The sequence below is a fragment of the Hyaloscypha bicolor genome (genome assembly GCF_002865645.1).
Source record: "Hyaloscypha bicolor E unplaced genomic scaffold K444scaffold_190, whole genome shotgun sequence".
Taxonomy (NCBI): domain Eukaryota; kingdom Fungi; phylum Ascomycota; class Leotiomycetes; order Helotiales; family Hyaloscyphaceae; genus Hyaloscypha; species Hyaloscypha bicolor.
The window spans coordinates 467,588-486,914 of record NW_020194692.1 but is presented as its reverse complement, the minus strand read 5'-3'; the positions used below and the strand labels follow the sequence as shown (position 1 = coordinate 486,914).

The 19,327-nt window shown below is 46.6% G+C and overlaps 6 protein-coding genes across 6 annotated transcripts; 4 read left to right on the top strand and 2 right to left on the bottom strand.

Annotated features, from left to right (window-relative positions):
• Positions 1-434: 434 nt before the first annotated feature.
• K444DRAFT_638676 (bacterial luciferase-like protein) lies at positions 435-1,008 on the top strand (the record flags this gene model as incomplete). Its single annotated transcript, XM_024884291.1, has 2 exons — positions 435-755; positions 793-1,008. The coding sequence occupies 2 exons, from the start codon at positions 435-437 to the stop codon at positions 1,006-1,008; spliced, it is 537 nt and encodes a 178-aa protein (XP_024726549.1).
• Positions 1,009-2,077: 1,069 nt separating this feature from the next.
• K444DRAFT_291989 (uncharacterized protein) lies at positions 2,078-3,737 on the bottom strand. Its single transcript, XM_024871670.1, has 3 exons — positions 3,150-3,737; positions 2,596-3,100; positions 2,078-2,540 (listed from the first exon to the last, which is right to left on the bottom strand). The coding sequence occupies exons 1-3, from the start codon at positions 3,471-3,473 to the stop codon at positions 2,218-2,220; spliced, it is 1,152 nt and encodes a 383-aa protein (XP_024726548.1). The 5' UTR covers positions 3,474-3,737; the 3' UTR covers positions 2,078-2,217.
• A 2,216-nt stretch (positions 3,738-5,953) lies between these two features.
• K444DRAFT_712649 (uncharacterized protein) lies at positions 5,954-6,589 on the top strand (the record flags this gene model as incomplete). Its single annotated transcript, XM_024888282.1, has 3 exons — positions 5,954-5,976; positions 6,046-6,352; positions 6,416-6,589. Coding segments are annotated over 3 exons (504 nt in total), but the record flags the coding sequence as incomplete, so codon positions are not given.
• A 3,257-nt stretch (positions 6,590-9,846) lies between these two features.
• K444DRAFT_605142 (alpha/beta-hydrolase) lies at positions 9,847-11,699 on the top strand (the record flags this gene model as incomplete). The annotated part of the gene is made up of 3 exons (XM_024878843.1): positions 9,847-10,104; positions 10,165-10,460; positions 10,520-11,699. 3 exons carry the CDS (start codon positions 9,847-9,849, stop codon positions 11,697-11,699), a joined length of 1,734 nt encoding a protein of 577 aa, XP_024726546.1.
• A 1,697-nt stretch (positions 11,700-13,396) lies between these two features.
• K444DRAFT_648868 (Aldo/keto reductase) lies at positions 13,397-14,501 on the bottom strand (the record flags this gene model as incomplete). The annotated part of the gene is made up of 3 exons (XM_024885515.1): positions 13,397-14,227; positions 14,282-14,370; positions 14,432-14,501. 3 exons carry the CDS (start codon positions 14,499-14,501, stop codon positions 13,397-13,399), a joined length of 990 nt encoding a protein of 329 aa, XP_024726545.1.
• A 2,950-nt stretch (positions 14,502-17,451) lies between these two features.
• K444DRAFT_548933 (uroporphyrin-III C-methyltransferase) lies at positions 17,452-19,209 on the top strand (the record flags this gene model as incomplete). Its single annotated transcript, XM_024876407.1, has 2 exons — positions 17,452-17,752; positions 17,798-19,209. The coding sequence occupies 2 exons, from the start codon at positions 17,452-17,454 to the stop codon at positions 19,207-19,209; spliced, it is 1,713 nt and encodes a 570-aa protein (XP_024726544.1).
• Between the last annotated feature and the right edge of the window lie 118 nt (positions 19,210-19,327).

The following is a 19,327-nucleotide window of genomic DNA, read 5'->3' as shown; positions in this document are numbered from 1 at the left end:
GTGCTATGATGCGCAATTTTCAAAAACTAAATATTTTGGTGTTCTTTGCCTTAGGCGAAAATGGACGGATTTCAATTCGGTGCGCCTTCGTAACCTTACGCAGCGTCTTCGTTTAGCGGGCAATTTTTCAACCTCCTCCTATCAACCTGCAACTCTCCCTCTTAGCATACACCAGATGGACCCCATCCCGACGATCGCATAGTGCGGCGTGCGAATGAGAGGTAGAGGTAGGTATCTTCGAGGTAGGTGTACCTCTAGATTTTTCATTGTTCCCTTTTCCAGAGCATCAATTGTATCAGAGGGACCCAAAACGTGGCGTCAACTATGAAGCAGCATCGTCAATCCTCCCCCATCATGGCTCCTGCCAAGAAGTAGCTCATTCTCAATGCATTTGCTATGCAATTGCCAGGACATCTTAATCCTGACCTTTTCAAATGCCCCGCAGAAAAGTCTTAAAATACAACAACATCAAGCATCGGCAAGTTCTCGCCCAAAAGCTCGAAGCAGCGAAGTTTCAGGCCATCTTCTTCGCCGATGTCCCGGGAGGCTACGATGTCTACAAAGGGCCTACGAGCCTCGAACCAGCTATTCCTGCCACTGCTCAATTCCCCGTCAACGACCCTTTGTACATCATTCCTGCCATTGCCGGAGTGACAGAAAGTATAGGCTTCGGCGTCACCGTGTCGACTTCTTACGAACATCCCTCCGCCATGGCATGCAAATTCTCGGCCGTCAACCAATCGAGCAACGGAAGGGTGACTTGGAACATCGTTACAACATACCTCGACTCAGCGGCGCGGAATTGCGGCCTCAGTACACAAAGTCGAGCATGATAAGCGGTACAACATTGCACACGAGTATCTCGAGATCACATATGAATTTTGGGAAGAGCCTTGGAGGGGTGATGCTGTGGGCGCAACGCCGAAGGGCAGCTCTGCGGACCCGAAGGGTTTGAGGCAGATCAACCATAATGCACGAACGCGAGAAGCAACATCTTACGAAAGATAAGTATGCAAGCTGGCTTACTGCATCTCCGATGCGTTAGAGCAACAAGGGGGAATATACAGAGTGTATGAAGTTGAGCAAACAAGCTTTCAGAAACAAGTGGGAGCAGAGAACGGGAGTTCGTGAGATACCCAGAATTCTTAGGAAGTCCATACGGCGGCTTCACTCAAGAGAAACCTGTTGAGAATCTGCGGCTCAGAAACGTTGTCTGGAAGCTTCGGAATTTGGATGAGAGATTCATTGCTGGCGGCCAAATGTACTCGGGAGAGTTGAGTCTTGCCCAATCATCGATATTTCAAATGTGGAGGTACGAAGCGTACTGGATGCTCTCTAATTCGGCCCAAAAGACTAGCATAACAGCTTTGTTAGTATGAGGCAACGGCGAAACAGAGGCAACTGACCCAGAGTTGAGTTCGCGAGAATGGAGCCCACAGTGCGATTCCCATATGCAAACTCAGGGGGAAGAATTAGCTTTGTGTCGGTTCGTTAGTAGATGCTTCCCAAGAGGGGTGGGAGCTTCCAGCCCAGTTTATAAGAAGGCTTCATAACTCATGATATACCTTTGATCGCCGATACACATATTCAGCATTCCCAGGCCAAAACTATAACTCCCATTACTCTAAGTATTGTCAGGCAGTTGACAAAAATTCACCCTATAATCACTTCATGAGCTCCAAGTTTGAAGTTGACGGTGAGGACGTCCCCGTTTTTCGTCGCTCTGTTGCAGGGAAAGGCATGGATATTGCTGACATTTTGCGCGGCAAAGGAGGTAGTTAAGGCGAGGGCCAGAAACGACAGCAAACAAGACACCATGTTCACGGCCTATGTGAACAATTGCTAAGAACAGATCAAGGAAAAGGTGTCGCAAATGGGAATTCTAAAATAATTGTTATGTGAAGTGTCCCCCCACCCCATGTTCATAAACGCCCGGAGATAAATGCTGTCCGAGTTTGCATGCAGAAGGTTGCAGGTATAATAATATGAAAAATAAATCGAAAATAAATCGAAATTTTTTTGCCTTTAGTTTATATTAAAGGCAAATAATATATACAACTGTTTTTCAACAAAATATATAATATCAAGTGCGGCGCTCCAGCGCTGCGATAGACGGCCCAGCAAATAGATGGTTGCTTGCAACGTGGCTGATTTACCCAATCGTGGTATCAATTATAGTTCACTGAAACGGGAAGCCTCCTCCATTTATTGACAAGCTCAAGAACTCGCCAAGGACCACTTCTCTAGTATTCCCTCAACGTGCAGGCGCGCGATCCACATTGGCCACTCTAACAAATTCCTGCTGTCCTCTGAAATTGAGTTGTGAATCCCCGGGATCCATGTATTCATGCGGATGCCATACATGGTGACGGTGTAATGCTTCCTCTCTCGACATGAAATTGGCCGCATGACGAGGTGCAGCGCCACGAGGTGAGCAAGCAGAAGTTGGCTTGTCTCGTTACTGGGTTCGAGAAGTTGGAGGAAGGCGGTGTGGTCGAGTTGAGTTATTAAAGCGTCCATTTTTATGCATGCATCATACGCTGGTTTTTTATTTTAGTTCAATGCGAGGAACCACGTAGTATGGCAGAGTCTTACCGGCAATAGGTGAGATGTGAAGTAATTCAAAAGTCTTTTTCAACCCATAAAAGACCTTAACCTGAAAGTCTTCTATGCAAAGAGGCTGTAGAGTTTGGACAGACGCTACCGCCTTCTGAGAAAATGCTACATCGAATATCGGTGCATCCTTGAACCTTCCCCTCATAATGGCAAGCTTGGTATACTCATTCTCGTCCCCCAGAACACTCTTGACCTTCTGCTCTCTTACCCATCTGGTGGTCCATTCACAGCTCCTTGTTAACACCAAAGAAGCCTGGAGTCCATCGTCCATATACCATGATTGGAGCAGGAGGGCATAACAAGCTGCTATTGCAGCATCAGCTTCTTCACTATTGCATATCGGTCGAGAGAGTGCTTCGTTGAGCCCTTTCATAGCAGCTAAACGGTGGGTCTGAGCGGGAATTGATAAACAACTTGGAGCTGGAGAAATCTTCCCGAGATGTGAAGCGGAGAGAGCGAGCATGGCATGCATCAAATATTCACACTGTATTGGTCATCAGAAATGCAAATCTGATTATGAAAGGAAAACTTGCTTGATGGCCAAGAGGGGTGATATATGAAAGCCATATATTGTCAGATCTGACAGGGAAATGTGGAAATGCAGCGACAAGAAAATGATGAAACAGCCGCATGTCGGTCAGACTAAAGATATTGCCGATGTGTAAAGAGGAGATTCGCTGCACTGGTAGTTTGGTTGCTATAGCCGCTGCTTCAGGAAGATACCGGCAGCGAAGAGATAGCCGGGCACAGTTATCGCACCTGGGATGTTTCTCTTGGCACTGCCTCCCGTCAATAAGAGAAGACTTTGGTTGGAATAGAGATGTACTTTGATCTTGCGTCGTTTGCATTCTAGACATCCTTGTCTTGACTTCTTGTGGCCTTTTCTGGGCCTTCTTCTGAGACAAACGGCGGAACCTGGATTGCAACTTGTTTCGTGGGAATTCCCCATTTATGGAGGAAACAAAAAATCTCCAAAGGGTACGGTAATTAACAAACAGTCCGGGATAACTAAAGGGGTGTTATTTTGAAGCGGACGAGTTCCTCGAATATCCTTTCCAAGTTGAATGGTCTCCGGGGCAAAGCCAGCGAAACTTCTTAGAAGAAAGGTTGCGGGATTCCAAAGTGAAATGAAGACGAGAGGAATATCGGGAGTGAGAGGGAAGCACGTGGGAGCGGGGTATGCTTATTACCTCAGCAGCAGAAAATTTATTAGTTCAGACAAGTGGCGTGCCAAGCTCGGATTGAATGCGAGAACTGTACGTTGATTGGCTCGTCAGGCAACCAACCACTTTTGGTCCAGTGACAACCTGATGCTTTAGATACATTATGACTCTGAGGCTTATATATACCTATTTACAACTGTGAAAATAGACGGGGCTATATGCTCTCTTGTAACTTTAGACTCTTACTTTCAATACGCTCAGTTGATTGCCGTCCATGGTTCAAAATAGTATTCTTGCACTTAGCAGTGAGAGGGCGTTATGAAAGGTGTCGATCAGCTCATTGATTCATTATATGAGGGAACAAGGGACTAGAAGAAATGAAAATGAGTAGTTGACATAATCGTGTTCTCGGGTATTTTAAACCACCTCTTAAAGCATTTAGTTAAATTGTTTGCGTACATCTCTATTAACTTATCAGAATTGTGCACTCTCACAATATGTGCAGGTTACATTTCGCGTTGAAAAGTGCCACTGGTGTATTTAGCAACTACCGTGGCTCTTGGCACTTGTTCACATTCTTCCGTTTCCGACCTTAATGTGACTAAATAAGGGTTTTATCCGTGCCAGAAGAATAAAGGAGAACATCCGAAAGGTTATCAACGCAGGTCAGATGCATTCTAACAAATTCTCTATCAAAGATTACTAAGAACAGAGAGCATATAAATGAATAGATCACACTTCACGGCCTTGAGATTTGTCTTGACGGAATGTCTGGGAGTACTCAGAGGGAAAATGGATCCATCATAGAAGGAGCATAGAGAATGAGGACGAATTTGGTAACTACAAAGAGGAGCTCGAGCAGAAATGAAGGTCTCGAGGTCGCTTTATAATAATGCAAATACTTTGGGAAGAGTGAAAGGGGTTGGGGAAGATGTGATTTGGTTCAATTAGCCCTGGTCCAACGACCCGTTCTCAGTTTCATGCACGCTATGAGCAAGGGGCTTGGCAAATGACTTTTTTTCTTCAACGCCAGGTATCAGTTGCAGCTATTTCAATGTCGTTTTGCACTTGCACTTATATGGAAGGGGCAAAGATTTGTGTTTACGCTAAGAGTACATATCTTACATCAAACGGTATTCTCAGCCTTCACTCGCGGCTCAGATGAATGGTATACAAATCACTGAAAGTCAGCTGCATTTTAGTTAACACCCTCCAGCTCTACCTTTTTACTCCTCTTTTAAAGCTTCCTATCCTGTAGCTAGTTAGTATCACTTCCTTCGAACGGAATGGTTCGGGATGTTATAGCATCGCTGACATTGAACTGCGTGACCCCCCCACAACATTGCGCACCCCCAACCCCCCCCCGAACATTTGAAACTGCAAGAAGCAATCTTTCGATGCTTCACTGCCAGCTGCTGCGACTTTAGGGGCCTTCCGTGAGGTTGAGTCCGCAGGCCACGCTCGTCCCCGAAATTGACGAAGGAGCCAATCAGGGGCCGGGAATGCTAACTCGATTGCAGCACCCATCCGCAGCTCGGAGCAGCCTACGTTGATCCCTTCCCGTACCTCATTTTACCTATTCCTAGGATTTCGACACTTTATCATTTGCCACTCGGAGAACGACAAAACGATGCCCAGCCATTTCGGACTTCCCATTGACCAAGAGACATGTGGCCGCGTGGTCGGGAACCATCTTCGGCTGGACTGATTGGTCAAGCCTCAGCTATTTCTAGGCACCAATTCAACTTCACTCATCTCTTGTTCTTCATCGAGTAGTTCTGCTTAAAGTTTGGGATAACGTCCCGCTTTGACTCGGAAGAATATTTTCCTTCCTCTGCAAAAAATTAGCCTTCAGGATTTTTATTTCCCATCTCATCTCCTTTCTCTCCCTAGTCGCCATCATAAACGGGACGGGAGACGAACAGAGGAAATAATTCTATAAGACGATGATCCTCGCCCTCCTGAACGCCGATATTTCCTCTTCTCGCCTCCAAACATTTTACAAGATCATCATGAAACTCTGGACCTACTCATATGTCGCCTTGTCGACGATGTTTACTTCCAGGTGTTTTGCAACTACTACTATCCCTTCTCCTGCCTTCCCATCCAGTATGATCGAATTTTCTTCTACATTTGAATAACCTCTCCCTCCATCGGTGAGCACCGAATACACTGCCAGCTTCCTCCAGCACAAATGGTATAGCTTCTCCCAATCCCATCCACATACTTCTTAACTTTAGCTAAAAAAAAACCACCCCCTAACTAGGAACCTCAACCTCTCTCACATCACCGCTGGTTATATCTACTCCTCACCTCGCGCTCTCAAAGTCCGCGCAGACGAAGCCTATGCCCTAAACCTAGCTTCCTCCATATTCGATTATAACAACATCTCATCATCAGGCTTGGTATCTAATATCATGTATTCATTCACCCCTTCAATCGCTTCATCTCCTACGGTATTCAACGATTACGTAAACCCCAGTTTCCCGCTGTTCACGGAAGACATACTGGTCCAAAACAGTGCTGTTTTTACAGGCTTGGTGAGGAGAGATATGAACGGGGTTGTTGCTTCGGTATGCGATTTTTTTGTTTGGAGTTTTGCAAGGGAAGAAAGACAAGACGCTAATTGTGCGCAGTGGTCAATACTGTATCAGAATGCAATCCCGGTAACCATTTTTGTGAATGCGTTTGATACAGTTGTTGGGTATGACTACTTTTCACCAGGCCTGAGGACAAGAGTCGTGACGGAATTTTTCAATATACTGATTGGGCCAGTTCCTGACGAGGTATTCCAATGGCCTCAGCAGTAGATTACTTTGGGGAAATACAACCAATTTAGGACATCAAAAGTCAGTCCGGAACGATATAGAAGTGAGGATATTGGAGATCTATTTTTTGCATGTAGTCAACTTTTTTAATTGTATCTCAGGATTCAAGAAGCAATCAACAAGTTACAGGTGAGAGTTGATCAATACGATTGAGTATCATGTGTACCAAAACCTCTCCCACAGCTCCACGAGGATTCCGGCTCTCGAATGTTTGGATAATCAGCACGGTCATTTGTCGTGACAACTTCGATACACATCAACATAGACTTCGTGACTACACAGACTCATCCGCATCTCATCAACGCCAATCCCCAATTGCTTGGCCGTTTTGAGAACCGCGAGCTGTCTACTTGCTAAATTAATGATGTGAGCAGGGCAAATATAGTTCCTCGTATTTCAGTGGCCAGCTGTGCGAGCTTTTCGTCCACATGTTCGTCATTGGGGCTATATATCTTCATTTCCCATGACTGCCAAGACTTTCGTCCTAGCATTCTCTGCAAGATTCCATCTGGCCAGCCTACCTAAAAAAGAGGATACCTCGAATAGCCACGAGCTTTCGGTATGCGGCAAGTGGGTACTGGGTCGTGCGCAATGCAATCAGGAGTCTATTTCAAGATGCTTTCGCAATATTATCGGGTGAGAAAATAGTAACTTGCAATTCCAAGAATAGCATCTTGTTAAGCAAAATGGGAATTCCGCATCTCGGTACAAAAGGATTGATTTCTGCTCCGAACAGGGCCATTGTTCAGCCAGGCTCTCGCTTTATAGAAGGAAATCCAGGTTGCCCTGTCCTTGAAAACCTACCGCATTCGTTATTTATTTTCGGGCCAAACTGCCAGCATGATTACAATGAAGCATTTCAGCCTCTTTGAGTCAGATGCAGTTCAGGAAGGATCGATTAAAGAGCTAATAAGCCAAGCAAGCTGAAGCTATATACAAAAGAATCACATGCTTACGGACGCAAGTATCGACAGTAAATTCACACTCGCGATAACAACAATCGAAATTTCTGTGCTCCCGCTGTTTCCCTGAAAGCGTCTATGTAAGCGGAATTCAAGGCACGGACTTTGCCATGATGAACTGACGCAACTGTAGAGCTCTCATATGGACATGGGAATGCCCGGCATGGGCATGAGCACCATGGTATCCGCTAAAAGCCCCCCGTTAGCCCAACCTACAGCAGCCTCATCGCCGAAATCGGTTGCTTACGCCTTAAAAAAGAGACTTAACTGTTCCAGGTTTCTTGACCCCGCGGTACTGTTATGGCCGCATAGGCCCGGCTTGCTCTTTCATCGTTACCCCGGCAAATACACCACTTCACTTTTCTGCGAAGGAAGCCGATATTGTCTACAATACTTCGATAGTAAGTTTCGCGAACTATATTATGAACTCATTCTCGAACTAATGACTTCATAGAGTACGGAGATCGCGGCATAAAGTATCGGGAATACAGGGCATTTTGACCTTGGTGCTCTACAGGGCACGAATTTGGGGCAAGAGTTCACTATAAGCCTTATAACTCCAGGCAGTGCTCCCTGAATCGACGTAAAGAGGCGCTATAAGATCTTCTCATGGGATACGTAGATCTTCTAGGGTTATAGCCTATTAGTAGAGTAACTATAGCGCTCGGACGCTAAACAAGTAACTAGTATTGGCCTCCTTAGCGAAGACTCCTTTGTAAGTACAGGGGAGAAGCCCTGAAAAGGTGTGGTAGCCCTTGTCGATGGCGTAAATGCTGCTTCTAGTGGAAGGGCCTGGAAATATAGGGCCTTGTAGCGAGTTCACTACCTTAATCTATACGCTAGAGAGCCTAAAAATTTCTCGATGCCCTGTATTCTCGATACTTTATGCCATTGTCTTCGTATTGACTACGAAGATTGCGGCATAAAGTGACGGGATTACAGGGCATTTACGCTCGCGTAGGGGTCTTAGCGGACTCCAGGGTGTGGTTTAAGGGACTACACCCGCTATAAGCATTGTAACTCCAGGCCTGAACCCCTAAAACAAGGGCTGTGAGACATTTGCAAGGGGTTTGAAGATCTTCAGGGGTTATGGTGTTGCTGGCGGAGCAACTATAGCGCTCGGACGCTGTGAGAGAGCTATTATAGGACCCTTTAGCGACTCTGCCCCTGTAAGCACAGGGGACATGCCTTCTAAAGGTGTGGTACCCCTTGTTTATAGTTTATAGCGTGCTTACAGGAGAGTAGCCTGGAAATATAGGGGGCTTCAGTGGGTGAGTGTGGTAGAAAGTGGCCTGAAAATGGACTTGCAGTACGAATGCCCTGTAATCCCGTCACTTTATGCCGCAATCTTCGTACTAATCGCTGCCCTCCATACCCCCCTAGCTGTTGGACTGCTTATTTCTGGTTTCAGTAATCTTCAATACGGCAAACAAAACTCTGAAGCACCGTCTGCCAAGGTCCGTCCAACTACCCTCCATGTTCTCAACAACAATGACACCCGCATTGGAAAGAACAGTAAACCCAACCGCAATGACATCCCTGATACCCAAGTCGCGACCCGTGTGAGTAACTTGACCGGTTCTCCCGATACATTATTACTAGCGAAGAAGGGAAAAGAGACTCCAACCAAAGTCACTCCGGGTAGTCGTAACAGTCAATCAAATTTCTTTAAAGGACCAGGAGCGGAGATTCCTTCGTTGCCGGGACTTCTGTCCCCCTGAATCAGTTAAGCCAGACAGCGGAGAAACCCTCTCTCGATAGCCAAATTAGAACCAAGGCCTGAGCCAACTATCGAAACAATTTGAAAAGAAAAGTGACCTCGGTTGCAACGAACCTTTACTTGAAGTGAAAAACCTCGGCCCAAAACATGCAGCAGCCAAAGCGATCCCCCGCATTTCGGTTAAGATTGCAAGCTCCAGCCCCGCAATTGATCGACCATGTGGAAGAATTGAACTCAGGCCTCCAATCATATGGAGAGCCTTCCCTTTTGGGGAATCGTTGCGATGTTTCTACGCCATCTCAACTGGGAGCGTACCAGTATTTATGACGCCTAGGCCAATCGTGGCTCTCACAACTCTTGATGGTCTGTGAATGAGAGCGCCTAGGTAGTATTTCCTCGAATGTATTTGAGTTTCATGCAGGTCCGTAACCAGTGCGGAACCATCGAAACGTTAGTGCTAGCCATACGAAGTTTACTTAAAGACGTAGATCCTCGGTCAACGTAAAAGCGAGTTCTGTCAAGAGTAGCAGATCCACAGCGGTCTTCAAAAGTCAGTCATGAAAGCCTCTCTTCTCTATTTTCTAGCATTACCTGCCTTTGCAATTGCGGACACTCTGAAGCAGAGACAATCTGATTGGACAGTCGGCCAAACAGTCCAGACAGATAGTGGACCAGTCAGCGGTCATGCAGCATTGAATGCATCGCAAGTGTCCGAATATCTCGGCATTCCATTTGCTGTGCCTCCAGTGGGAGATCTTCGTTTTGCTGCACCGCAGAAATACTCTGGTAACTCGACTGTCAATGGTACATCCTTCGTGAGTCACTGTCTTCCGTCAGAAACATATTCGAAGTGCGATCACTGAATCAAAACCTAGGGATTTTCTTGCCCTGCCGCCACTATCGCGTCAGGGGTATCGACGGCGAATCTGGCAAGCGCAAACATCACAGCTTCAGGGCTCATAGTCCTGGAAGCTCTTGCACAGTTCGGTGATAAATTCAGCGAGGATTGTCTGACACTGAATGTGTGGACCAAACCACAGACTGGAGACGCTAGGAAGGCTGTCCTGCTTTGGATCTACGGTGGTGGTTTTACCACAGGAAACAGCGACAATCCTGCATATAATGGTCAATTCATTGCTGATCAGGAAGATGTCATTGTTGTGTCTATCAAGTGAGCTTTCATCGCGGGTTCATCTCTTCGTGCAGAAATGGACTACTGACCTCGAATAGCTACCGCCTCAATATTTTTGGGTTTCCGGGAAGCCCCAATGCAACGAACAACCTAGGTCTCCTCGATCAAAGATTGGCTACAGAATGGGTACGCAACAATATCGCCAAATTCGGAGGCGACCCTACTCGCATAACCCTTTTTGGACAGTCCGCAGGCGGTGCATCCGTGGATTATTACTCGTATGCGTGGACATCAGACCCAATTGTTGCAGGCTTTATACCCGAGTCTGGCACCGCCCTTGGACTCGGCCAAAGAACTCCCGAGCAGAGCGCGGCCTCGTGGTACACCGTGTCCGCGAAACTCGGGTGTGGAGGTGCGTCCTCGGGTGGAGCAACTGTACTATCATGCATGCGAACGAAGAACTACACCTCCATTCTCCAAGCCTTGCCTTCTGGAGGTATCACTGGAGGAACTGGCTTCGGCCCTACCATCGACAACGTGGTTGTCTTCTCTGACTACCTCAACCGCTCAGCGGCAGGAAACTTCATCAAGAGACCGATGCTGGTAGGCAATGCCGATAATGAAGCCGGGCTCTTTCGTGCAGTGGCTGCAATCCAAGGCAATTCTTCCAAATTTTCAGATGCATATTGGGATTCTTTCAACCTCCTTGATTTCGTCTGCCCTGCTGCTGCCAGAGCGAATATTTCCGTCGCTAACGGAGTCCCCACATGGAGATATCGATGGTTTGGGGAATTTCCAAACACAATCATCACCACAGTTCCCGATTCAGGGGCCTGGCATGCAAGCGAGCTGCCAGTCCTCTTCAATTACAGCCCTCCCTCGGATCTCGGAATCCCTGTAAGCACGCTGGAGGAGATAGCGATTGGTAACTATTTTCGTGGTGCCTGGGCTACCTTCGCGAAAGATCCAGCGAATGGGCTCAGGACATATGGTGCTGGTAATGGAACGGGGTGGCCAACCTACGTGCCGGGAGGAAATACACTCGTACGACTGGCGTATCAGAATTTGACGGGGCCAAACTTGGCTCCGTCTCAGATGTATGACAGTACCTGCAACGCAATGTTTGTAGTACCTCCTAGTACTTTGGTCAATGGGAGTACCAATGCAACGGCAACTAGAACAGCGCCGGCTGCTACTGTAACGAAATCAGAAGGTGGGAGGGAAAATATTGGTCTGGGGCTGCTCGTATTGTTTGGAGTGTTTACCATTGCGCTGTGAGTGAGTGAGAATATTGGAAGATATAATACTGCGTATCTTATCATAAGCGTAGGAGAATGAATACAAAAGTAATGAGACGTGGGAAGCAGGAAATAATTTGTTTGTCCAAGCCTGGTCCCTTACTCGCTACTCAGGTACTAATCGGGTCCGACACATTAAGCCCCGTTTCGCAACCATTGAATACCGGTATTTGTCAGTATTAGAATACCAGCTTTTGATTATTATAAAAAATATGTTGCATGGCATATGCGCCCCCCCCCCCCCCCCCCCCCCCCCCCCCCACAGTGCCCTCTGCGTGCCGATCTCACCTGTTCAAGGGCTTAGCTCTTGGGCATCTTTCACTCCTATATAAGCTCCTCCGGAGCACCCAATTTATGCTTCAGAGAAGGGCTTCTGCACTTATTAACTAATTTTACTCTTAGTAATAAAATATAAAAATAATTACTTTAAGGCTATATATAGTTTACTAAAAGTAAAAACGAATTATTAAATATAATATAGTTTGCTTTTAAGAAAGGAAAAAAATTAAAGAATATTATAATATAGATTTTTTTCTTTTAAGAAATAATTAATAATCTTAAAGTTTTAAATAATAATTTCTTTTTTATTAGTCATATATATTTTATTAAATTTAAGTATATCTTTAAATAATCTTTATTTTCTAATAGATAAATATTATTCTTCTCTATATTTCTTAAAATTAAGTTTATAATAAGATAACTCTTATTATATAATCTTTATAAAATAATAAAGTTTTATATTTTTTTATTAAAAAAAGTCTTAAGAATATTATTAACTTATTATAAAAGTTTACTATTAGTAAAAATTATTTTTAAATAAAGATACTTCTTTATATATTTATATAAATCTTAAGCTATTAATAAAACAACTTAATTTATTTAGGGCTTAACTTTTAATTAATGTCGTAGCTTTTAAAAAAGTATTAAATAATTAAATAATGGTAATATTATTAGTAAATTTATACTCTAATTATATAATAAGGCTTTTATTATAATACTGACAACGTTGAAGCAAATTGTTAATATCCAGAAGAAAAAGAAGATGCTGGTGCAAGTGACATTTGCTCAAGGTCCCTTGTCAGAGGATGGTATTGACTTAGGAACACTACAGGTATGCTTTGACATCGTGTGCCACTCAACACAACTGACACTGTTGCAGTATTTGAAGTCTGTGCTGGAATAATACCCAGCAAGTTTTTGATTGTTGCAACATGCTAGGAACACGGGGTCGGACTTAACTTAAGTGGTTCTTTTATACCTCGCTTTTAAAAAAGGATAATGCAAGGTATTAACTTGTTGAATACTGAGTGTTGTTCTTATTATTTGTCAGATAATTTTTGCACATTTGTCCCTCAGACTGTCGGTCAAACGAAAGGACATTTGGAAGAGCATGTTGCATCAACAAATAAGCAACTATGCAACTGGCACATGTCCATCGCCATTTCTCTGGGAGTTCGGACATAAGGTCATGGCTCTCAACCATTCAAAGCTTACCTGCCGTGGCCTGCAGCAGTACAGCTCAATATGCTTCAATATTGACTGGGTCTTCGCACGTCTAGATGCCTAGTAGTTTAGGGTAGAAAGCTTAATTGGTATTGAAGTTTTCTATTTGGCCTATGGAAGTGATGGCACAACTAGTATCAAAGCCGAATCGAGCAATGGAGCTCCCGCTGGCCATTACTGGTTCAAGTGCGCCTGGAACATCTCAGGGTACCGAGCACCTGAGACCGTCGCTTTGCTAAGAGCATTCTCCAGCTCCGCGGACTCGGCTTCGGTAAGCTCAACGCTCTTCGTGTTCTCCAGAACGCGTGGTACCTTAGTGGATCCGGGAATAGGTAGCACGCCCTGCTGCTGGACCCAAGCAATGGCGACTTGGGCGCTGGTATTGCCTTTCTTCTTGGCGACCTGCTCGACAGCCTCAGCCAGTTTAACGTTATTTTCGAAGTTGCCGGGCTGGAAGCGCGGGTAGAAGTGGCGGAAGTCGTCCTTGGGGATGTCATCGAGAGTCTTGAACTGGCCGGTCAGCCAGCCGCGATCCAGGGGACTGTAGCCAACGAGCGGGATGCTGAGTTCGCGGCATGTGTCGACGATGCCGCCCTTATCCAATGCGTGCCGTGAGAACAGACTAAACTCGACCTCGACGGCAGCGGGGGGGTACAGGGCGTGGGCACGACGGATTGTCTGAGCGTTCACCTCACTGAGGCCGTAGGATCCGATCTTGCCCGCCTTGACCAGTTCTACGAGCGCCTTGACGCTAGTCTCAACGGGCACTTTGGGGTCGATACGCGCGGGCTCGAAGAGATCAATGGACTTAACGCCGTCGAGTACAGCCAGACATTCGTCTACGGAGGCCCGGATGTGTTCCGGACTGGCCTGTGGCATCTGTGTGGCGCCATCATAGGCCCCCTTGATGCTAAGCACGACGCGAGAGGCATCCTCCGGGTACTTGGTAAAGTAGTGCTTGAGGAGTTGGAGAGAGTTGGCGTTTGGAGGACCGTAGAATGTTCCCTATCGAGGGTGTCAGCAGACAATGTTTGGCTATGTCTCTTGCGCCTTCCTTACGGCATTCCAGAATGTAGCACCATTTTCTAGGGCTGCCTTCATTGGCTTGATCGCTTCGTCGTAGGGAATGCCGCCGAAAAGGGTGAGGGCTGGTGCAAATGATCCGTTAGCAAGTTGGAGCTATGCTTCGCTGCTTTTTTGTCGACCTACTCATCAGGCCATAGCCTACGGGGCCCACAGGCTTCCCAGCGATAGTCTTAGGGGGGGTCAATCGAGACATTGTGGAGGGCGGTTGGGTTTCTGTTATGGCAGAGTTTTGATTGATTTCGATTCTTGGAAGACCGTGTTGGTGGTTTGGTGGAAATTTGATTGCTTGAAGATGACAGCCGTACTTGGGAGATGTCAATGGGTTTTATGCTAAGTCACTACAGTGCTGCAACGAAGACTTCTTTGCTTCTTCGCTATGCTAAGTCCGTTACGCTAAGTCCGCTACGCTGCATGTAACCCTATCATGACGCGCGAGACTGTGTAACCACGGAAAAAGCCTCTGTCTACTTAACTCCACGCGCTCCGAGAGCCTGTCGCATTGTGGCGGCTGAACACAGAAAACATTTGCGGCGTGCGAGGGCTACAGTAAGCTGACTGTTCGACAGGGTGTCGGACATTCATTACAGTAGCCGGTTGCAAAATGCTTGGTCGCAGCTCTGCGCGCGCTCTCCCAATACTGTGAGTACAGTATCCCACGAATGCTGCGTCGGACGTCATCACGTTGATTTTTGGATCCACTCCAAGCCATTCAAGGCATCAAATAGAACATGAGGGTATGGTGTTTTCAATTCCTATCTCGCATCGCTCATTGCTCTATCTAACTTGGAAATTCCGGTGCGCGTCAGACCTACCTACTACTTGGCAATTGGCCGGCGCAACCAAGCGATCGACCCTTGCTCACCAACGAAGGGAACGTACAACAAGATGTTCCCATGCCTGATCAAGAACAAAGAGGGAATGATGCCCTTCATGAAATTTTCCATATGTACCCACGGCAAGACGTATCAGTCCCATAACCAAGATAACTACGAATCTGGTGTCACTTGGCGAATCATGGAGTAACCATTATCCCATACCGGCTTGACTTCGCCCTGCCGCTCTTGCTGGTAGTGAGAGGAGATCTCGTCGATTACATCTACTGAGGGATTCCGACCTGTGGACAAGGAGTTGTGGGAGTACTTTGCCGATCCGTACAAGAACAGCAATAAGGGCATCAAGGGCCGCGGCAAGGACCGCAAAGTCGGCTCTGGCTACAGTGACAGTGGTGGTGCGAAGCTCCGTGGGAACTTGCTATGACGATGCGCCTTTGGCGTTTGGATATAAGATGTATCGAGAGTTTACACGAAGATGTGTGGAAGGGGGACTTGAGATGGCACGAACGACAAAGAAAGGATAGACTCGGTATTGATAGGAAGACTTTGCGGCTCTGGAACAGAACGACACGGATGCTGGGTTAGGTAATGTCAAGGCACTTGCTCTTCTCATTTTTCTCATCGTCCTCTTGTTTCGCAATTTCAAACTGGTGCACACCTCATCATTACTCATATTCCATACTCGCTCTTCAGAGATGGCCGACACATGTCGCATCTTTATTCTCCTTCCTTTCCTCTTCGTTTTTGTCTTTTTGAATTGGGATTTTTGAGTGAACGTTAGTTTTTTATTTATGGGAGGGTCTCATGTCAAAGACTTTTACACGATCCGTCTGCGACGATAATGCATTAGAGGTAGCTTGCTTTGAATTGCACTAATTCCTTGGAGATCAAAGTCACGCGTGTCTTAGAAGGATTTTTTTTAACATCACGGCCTGATAGGTTTTATACATATAAGTGAGAGCAGAAGGATTTATACCATGTTTAACTTGGGCTCGAATTATCGGGAAAATGTAAAACGAGCCCCCCCCCGGGTGTTGATTGGGGGCCGGACTAACCTAAAGTAGAGAGGAACACCAAAAAATCTAGTTTTCCTTTAAGTTTAATTTACTATATAAAGAATTATTATAATTTAATTACTTTTTTATATTATAGAAAGCCAGATTATAAGCTAATAGGATATAAAGTTTTATATATAGTAATTAGTAGGTTTAAGAAAATTTAAAGAAGGTAAGGAAAGTCAGAATTTTTAGGGCACTATGAGAGCCTGAAAACTTAGCGATCAAACGCCTGAAACTAATTTACCTCGTGCGCAATTATCGCCTCGCCTGTTCCACTATTAGGAAAGCTGATTCGAGAGAAGAACTTAAGTAAGTACAAGTAACTAATTAGGCATTATTGAAACTCTCAAATCCATTGATACGAAGTATAATATTTTAATATTAGCTAAATAAAAGTTCTTAAAAGCCCTAATCTTTTAGCTTATACTTATTATATAATATATTAGCCTTTAATTAAAATAGTTTTATATATTTTATGCGATGGGGGTGCGTTCGGGCCAGACGTAATTGGCATTGGGCCATTAGAGTTAGCTTGGAGAGGGAGGTTCGACGCGTTCTATTGAGTCAGTATGTCAAGATAACTCTCGCAGAATCGAGACCTGCCCTTGGGAGGATCGCGCGCAGAAACTTTGTCTTTCAAGATATGTTAGGGAAGCCGCAAATATCGTGGGCATGGGTTTTTGTGTAGGGCGTCGGGATGTAGCAGAAGATCTTGTGTCGAATCTCAATGGGAAGCTTGGGAAAAAGGGAAAGTTCCATCAGTCCCTCGTTCCTCGGCGTTGTTACGGTCGTCATCGCAGGAGATTGTACCATCACGTGTGGTACAATGAAAGGGGGTGGACGGAATAGGGGGGAGGTCGCGCGTTCGCCTGCTGGCAAATGAACGGTGAGAGTTTCGGTGCAGATCGATTTCCGCGGGGTCGTCTTTAGCGAGAGATGGCGCGGAAGTGGCCTGTAAATGCGCCAGAGCTTATTGGCCCGATGAGCCGATAAGGCCTAAACGAAAATATTTTGTGGTGTTATCGGATTTCATCCACCACCGAGACATCTCCATGGAAAACCATCAACACCATCAGCTGCGGGCGGGGAATCTAGGGGATTGATTGATTGATTGATCGGAAATATCTATGCCCTTTCTTTCATCTCTTCTATTGAACACTTTTGCTCGAAATCGCTCGACGGCTCTCTTCCGGCGCATTGCCACTCAAATCTTGAACGTCCTCGTAGCAGGAACAGCTCCACGATACCAACCATGTCACATATATCACTCCTCACATCTATCGACTCCACAGGACATATTCACTTAATCATTGGATCGAATCCATTGGCAGCTGCAAGATGTGCCAAATCCCTCGAAGTCGGCGCGAAGCCCCTGCTCATCGCCCCCGACACAGTAGAGCTACACTATGCACTCCAAAAGAGGATAGATAATGGGGAGGTGGTGTGGTTGAAGAAACCGTTTGAAGATGAAGATGTGCTGCGCCTGGGAAGGGAGGAGATTAATGGCGTCGTGGATGCTGTTTTCGTCACATCTGGACCGCGAGATCCATTGAGTAGGGAGCTCCCTAATATCTTGGACCTTAGCTAACATGATGAAGGCGCACATATCTCCCTGCTCTGTAGACGAAACCGAATACCAGTCAACGTATCCGATGCTTCCTCCCTCTGCACCTTCAGCCTCCTCTCCACACATACCGATGGACCCCTCCAGATTGGCGTAACAACCAACGGCCGAGGCTGCAAACTCTCCTCCCGAATACGACGAGAAATTGCCTCGTGTCTCCCTCCAAACCTAGGCGCAGCTTGTGCCAGACTTGGCACTATCCGCCAACGCATACAAGAAGAAGACCATCTGACACACATGGCACTGTCTGGGGATCTTGACGATGAAGACTCCATAGACCAAACCTCCACCTTTAATAAGCTGGTAACAGAGGCCGACCTCGACGCAGCCAAGAACCGACGAATCCGCTGGCTCTCCCAGATCTGCGAATACTGGCCCCTCCGCCGTCTCGCGAATATAACAGACGCAGACGTAGAATCAGTGCTGAAATTATCCGCTTCGAATCCTTCCACATCTGCCACACCTGATACCACCAACCTCGATAGCAGAACAGAAAAGAAAGGCAGGATAATACTAGCAGGCAGCGGGCCAGGCCACCCCGATCTCCTAACACGAGCAACACACAAAGCGATATTGACAGCGGATATAATATTGGCAGATAAACTCGTTCCCTCCGGTGTCCTGGACCTCATCCCCCGCCGCACTCCCGTGCACATCGCGCGAAAGTTCCCAGGTAACGCAGAGCTAGCACAAGAAGAGCTGCTCTCGCTCGGCCTCGCCGGTCTCAAGGCAGGGAAAACCGTGCTCCGCCTAAAGCAAGGCGATCCCTACATCTACGGCCGAGGAGGAGAGGAGTTTGAGTTCTTTAGGAGGGAGGGATACGGAGACGTGGTTAGCGTGCTGCCGGGGATTACCAGTGCGTTGAGCGCGCCGCTGTTTGCGGGTATTCCGGCTACGCAGAGGGGGGTCAGTGATCAAGTGTTGATCTGTACTGGGACGGGGAGGAAAGGGAAGCCTACTGTGCCGCCTGAGTATGTGGATACGAGGACGGTGGTTTTCTTGATGGCTTTGCATCGTATAACGGGGCTGGTAGCAGATTTGACAAGTTGGGAGTCGGAGGATGCAAAAGTCCTGGATGGAAGTGTGGAGGTTGATAGGAGTAGGAGACTTTGGCCGAAAAAGACGCCGTGTGCGGTTGTTGAGAGGGCGAGTTGTCCTGATCAGAGGGTGATTAGGACGACGTTGGAGTTTGTGGGGGCTGCGATTGAGGAGGAGGGAAGTAGACCGCCGGGATTACTCGTCCTTGGTAATGCGTGCGAGGTTTTGAATAAGCCTGATAAGGGGAGGAAGTGGGTTGTTGAGGAGGGGTTTAAGGGGTTTGGTGATTTCGAGGGGATGGGATTGGAGTTTGTTCTGGGAGGGAAGGAGGAGAGAGATCGGGTGTGATTGTAAGGGGTGGTAGTCACGGACAGGAGTTAGAAGTGTGATGTTGTGTACGAATTGTTGCATTTCCGGTAGCGTTGCATAGCTGGGTATAGACAAACATTCATCCTTCCCAACTCCC

Excerpts from the sequence above, each read along its gene's own strand:
- K444DRAFT_291989 (XM_024871670.1), bottom strand. The coding sequence starts at position 3,473 with ATGTCTAGAATGCAAACGACGCAAGATCAAAGTACATCTCTATTCCAA. Across the intron at positions 3,101-3,149 it reads TCACCCCTCTTGGCCATCAA|TGTGAATATTTGATGCATGC; the intron begins GCAAGTTTTCCT and ends TGACCAATACAG. Across the intron at positions 2,541-2,595 it reads TCACATCTCACCTATTGCCG|CGTATGATGCATGCATAAAA; the intron begins GTAAGACTCTGC and ends ATAAAAAACCAG.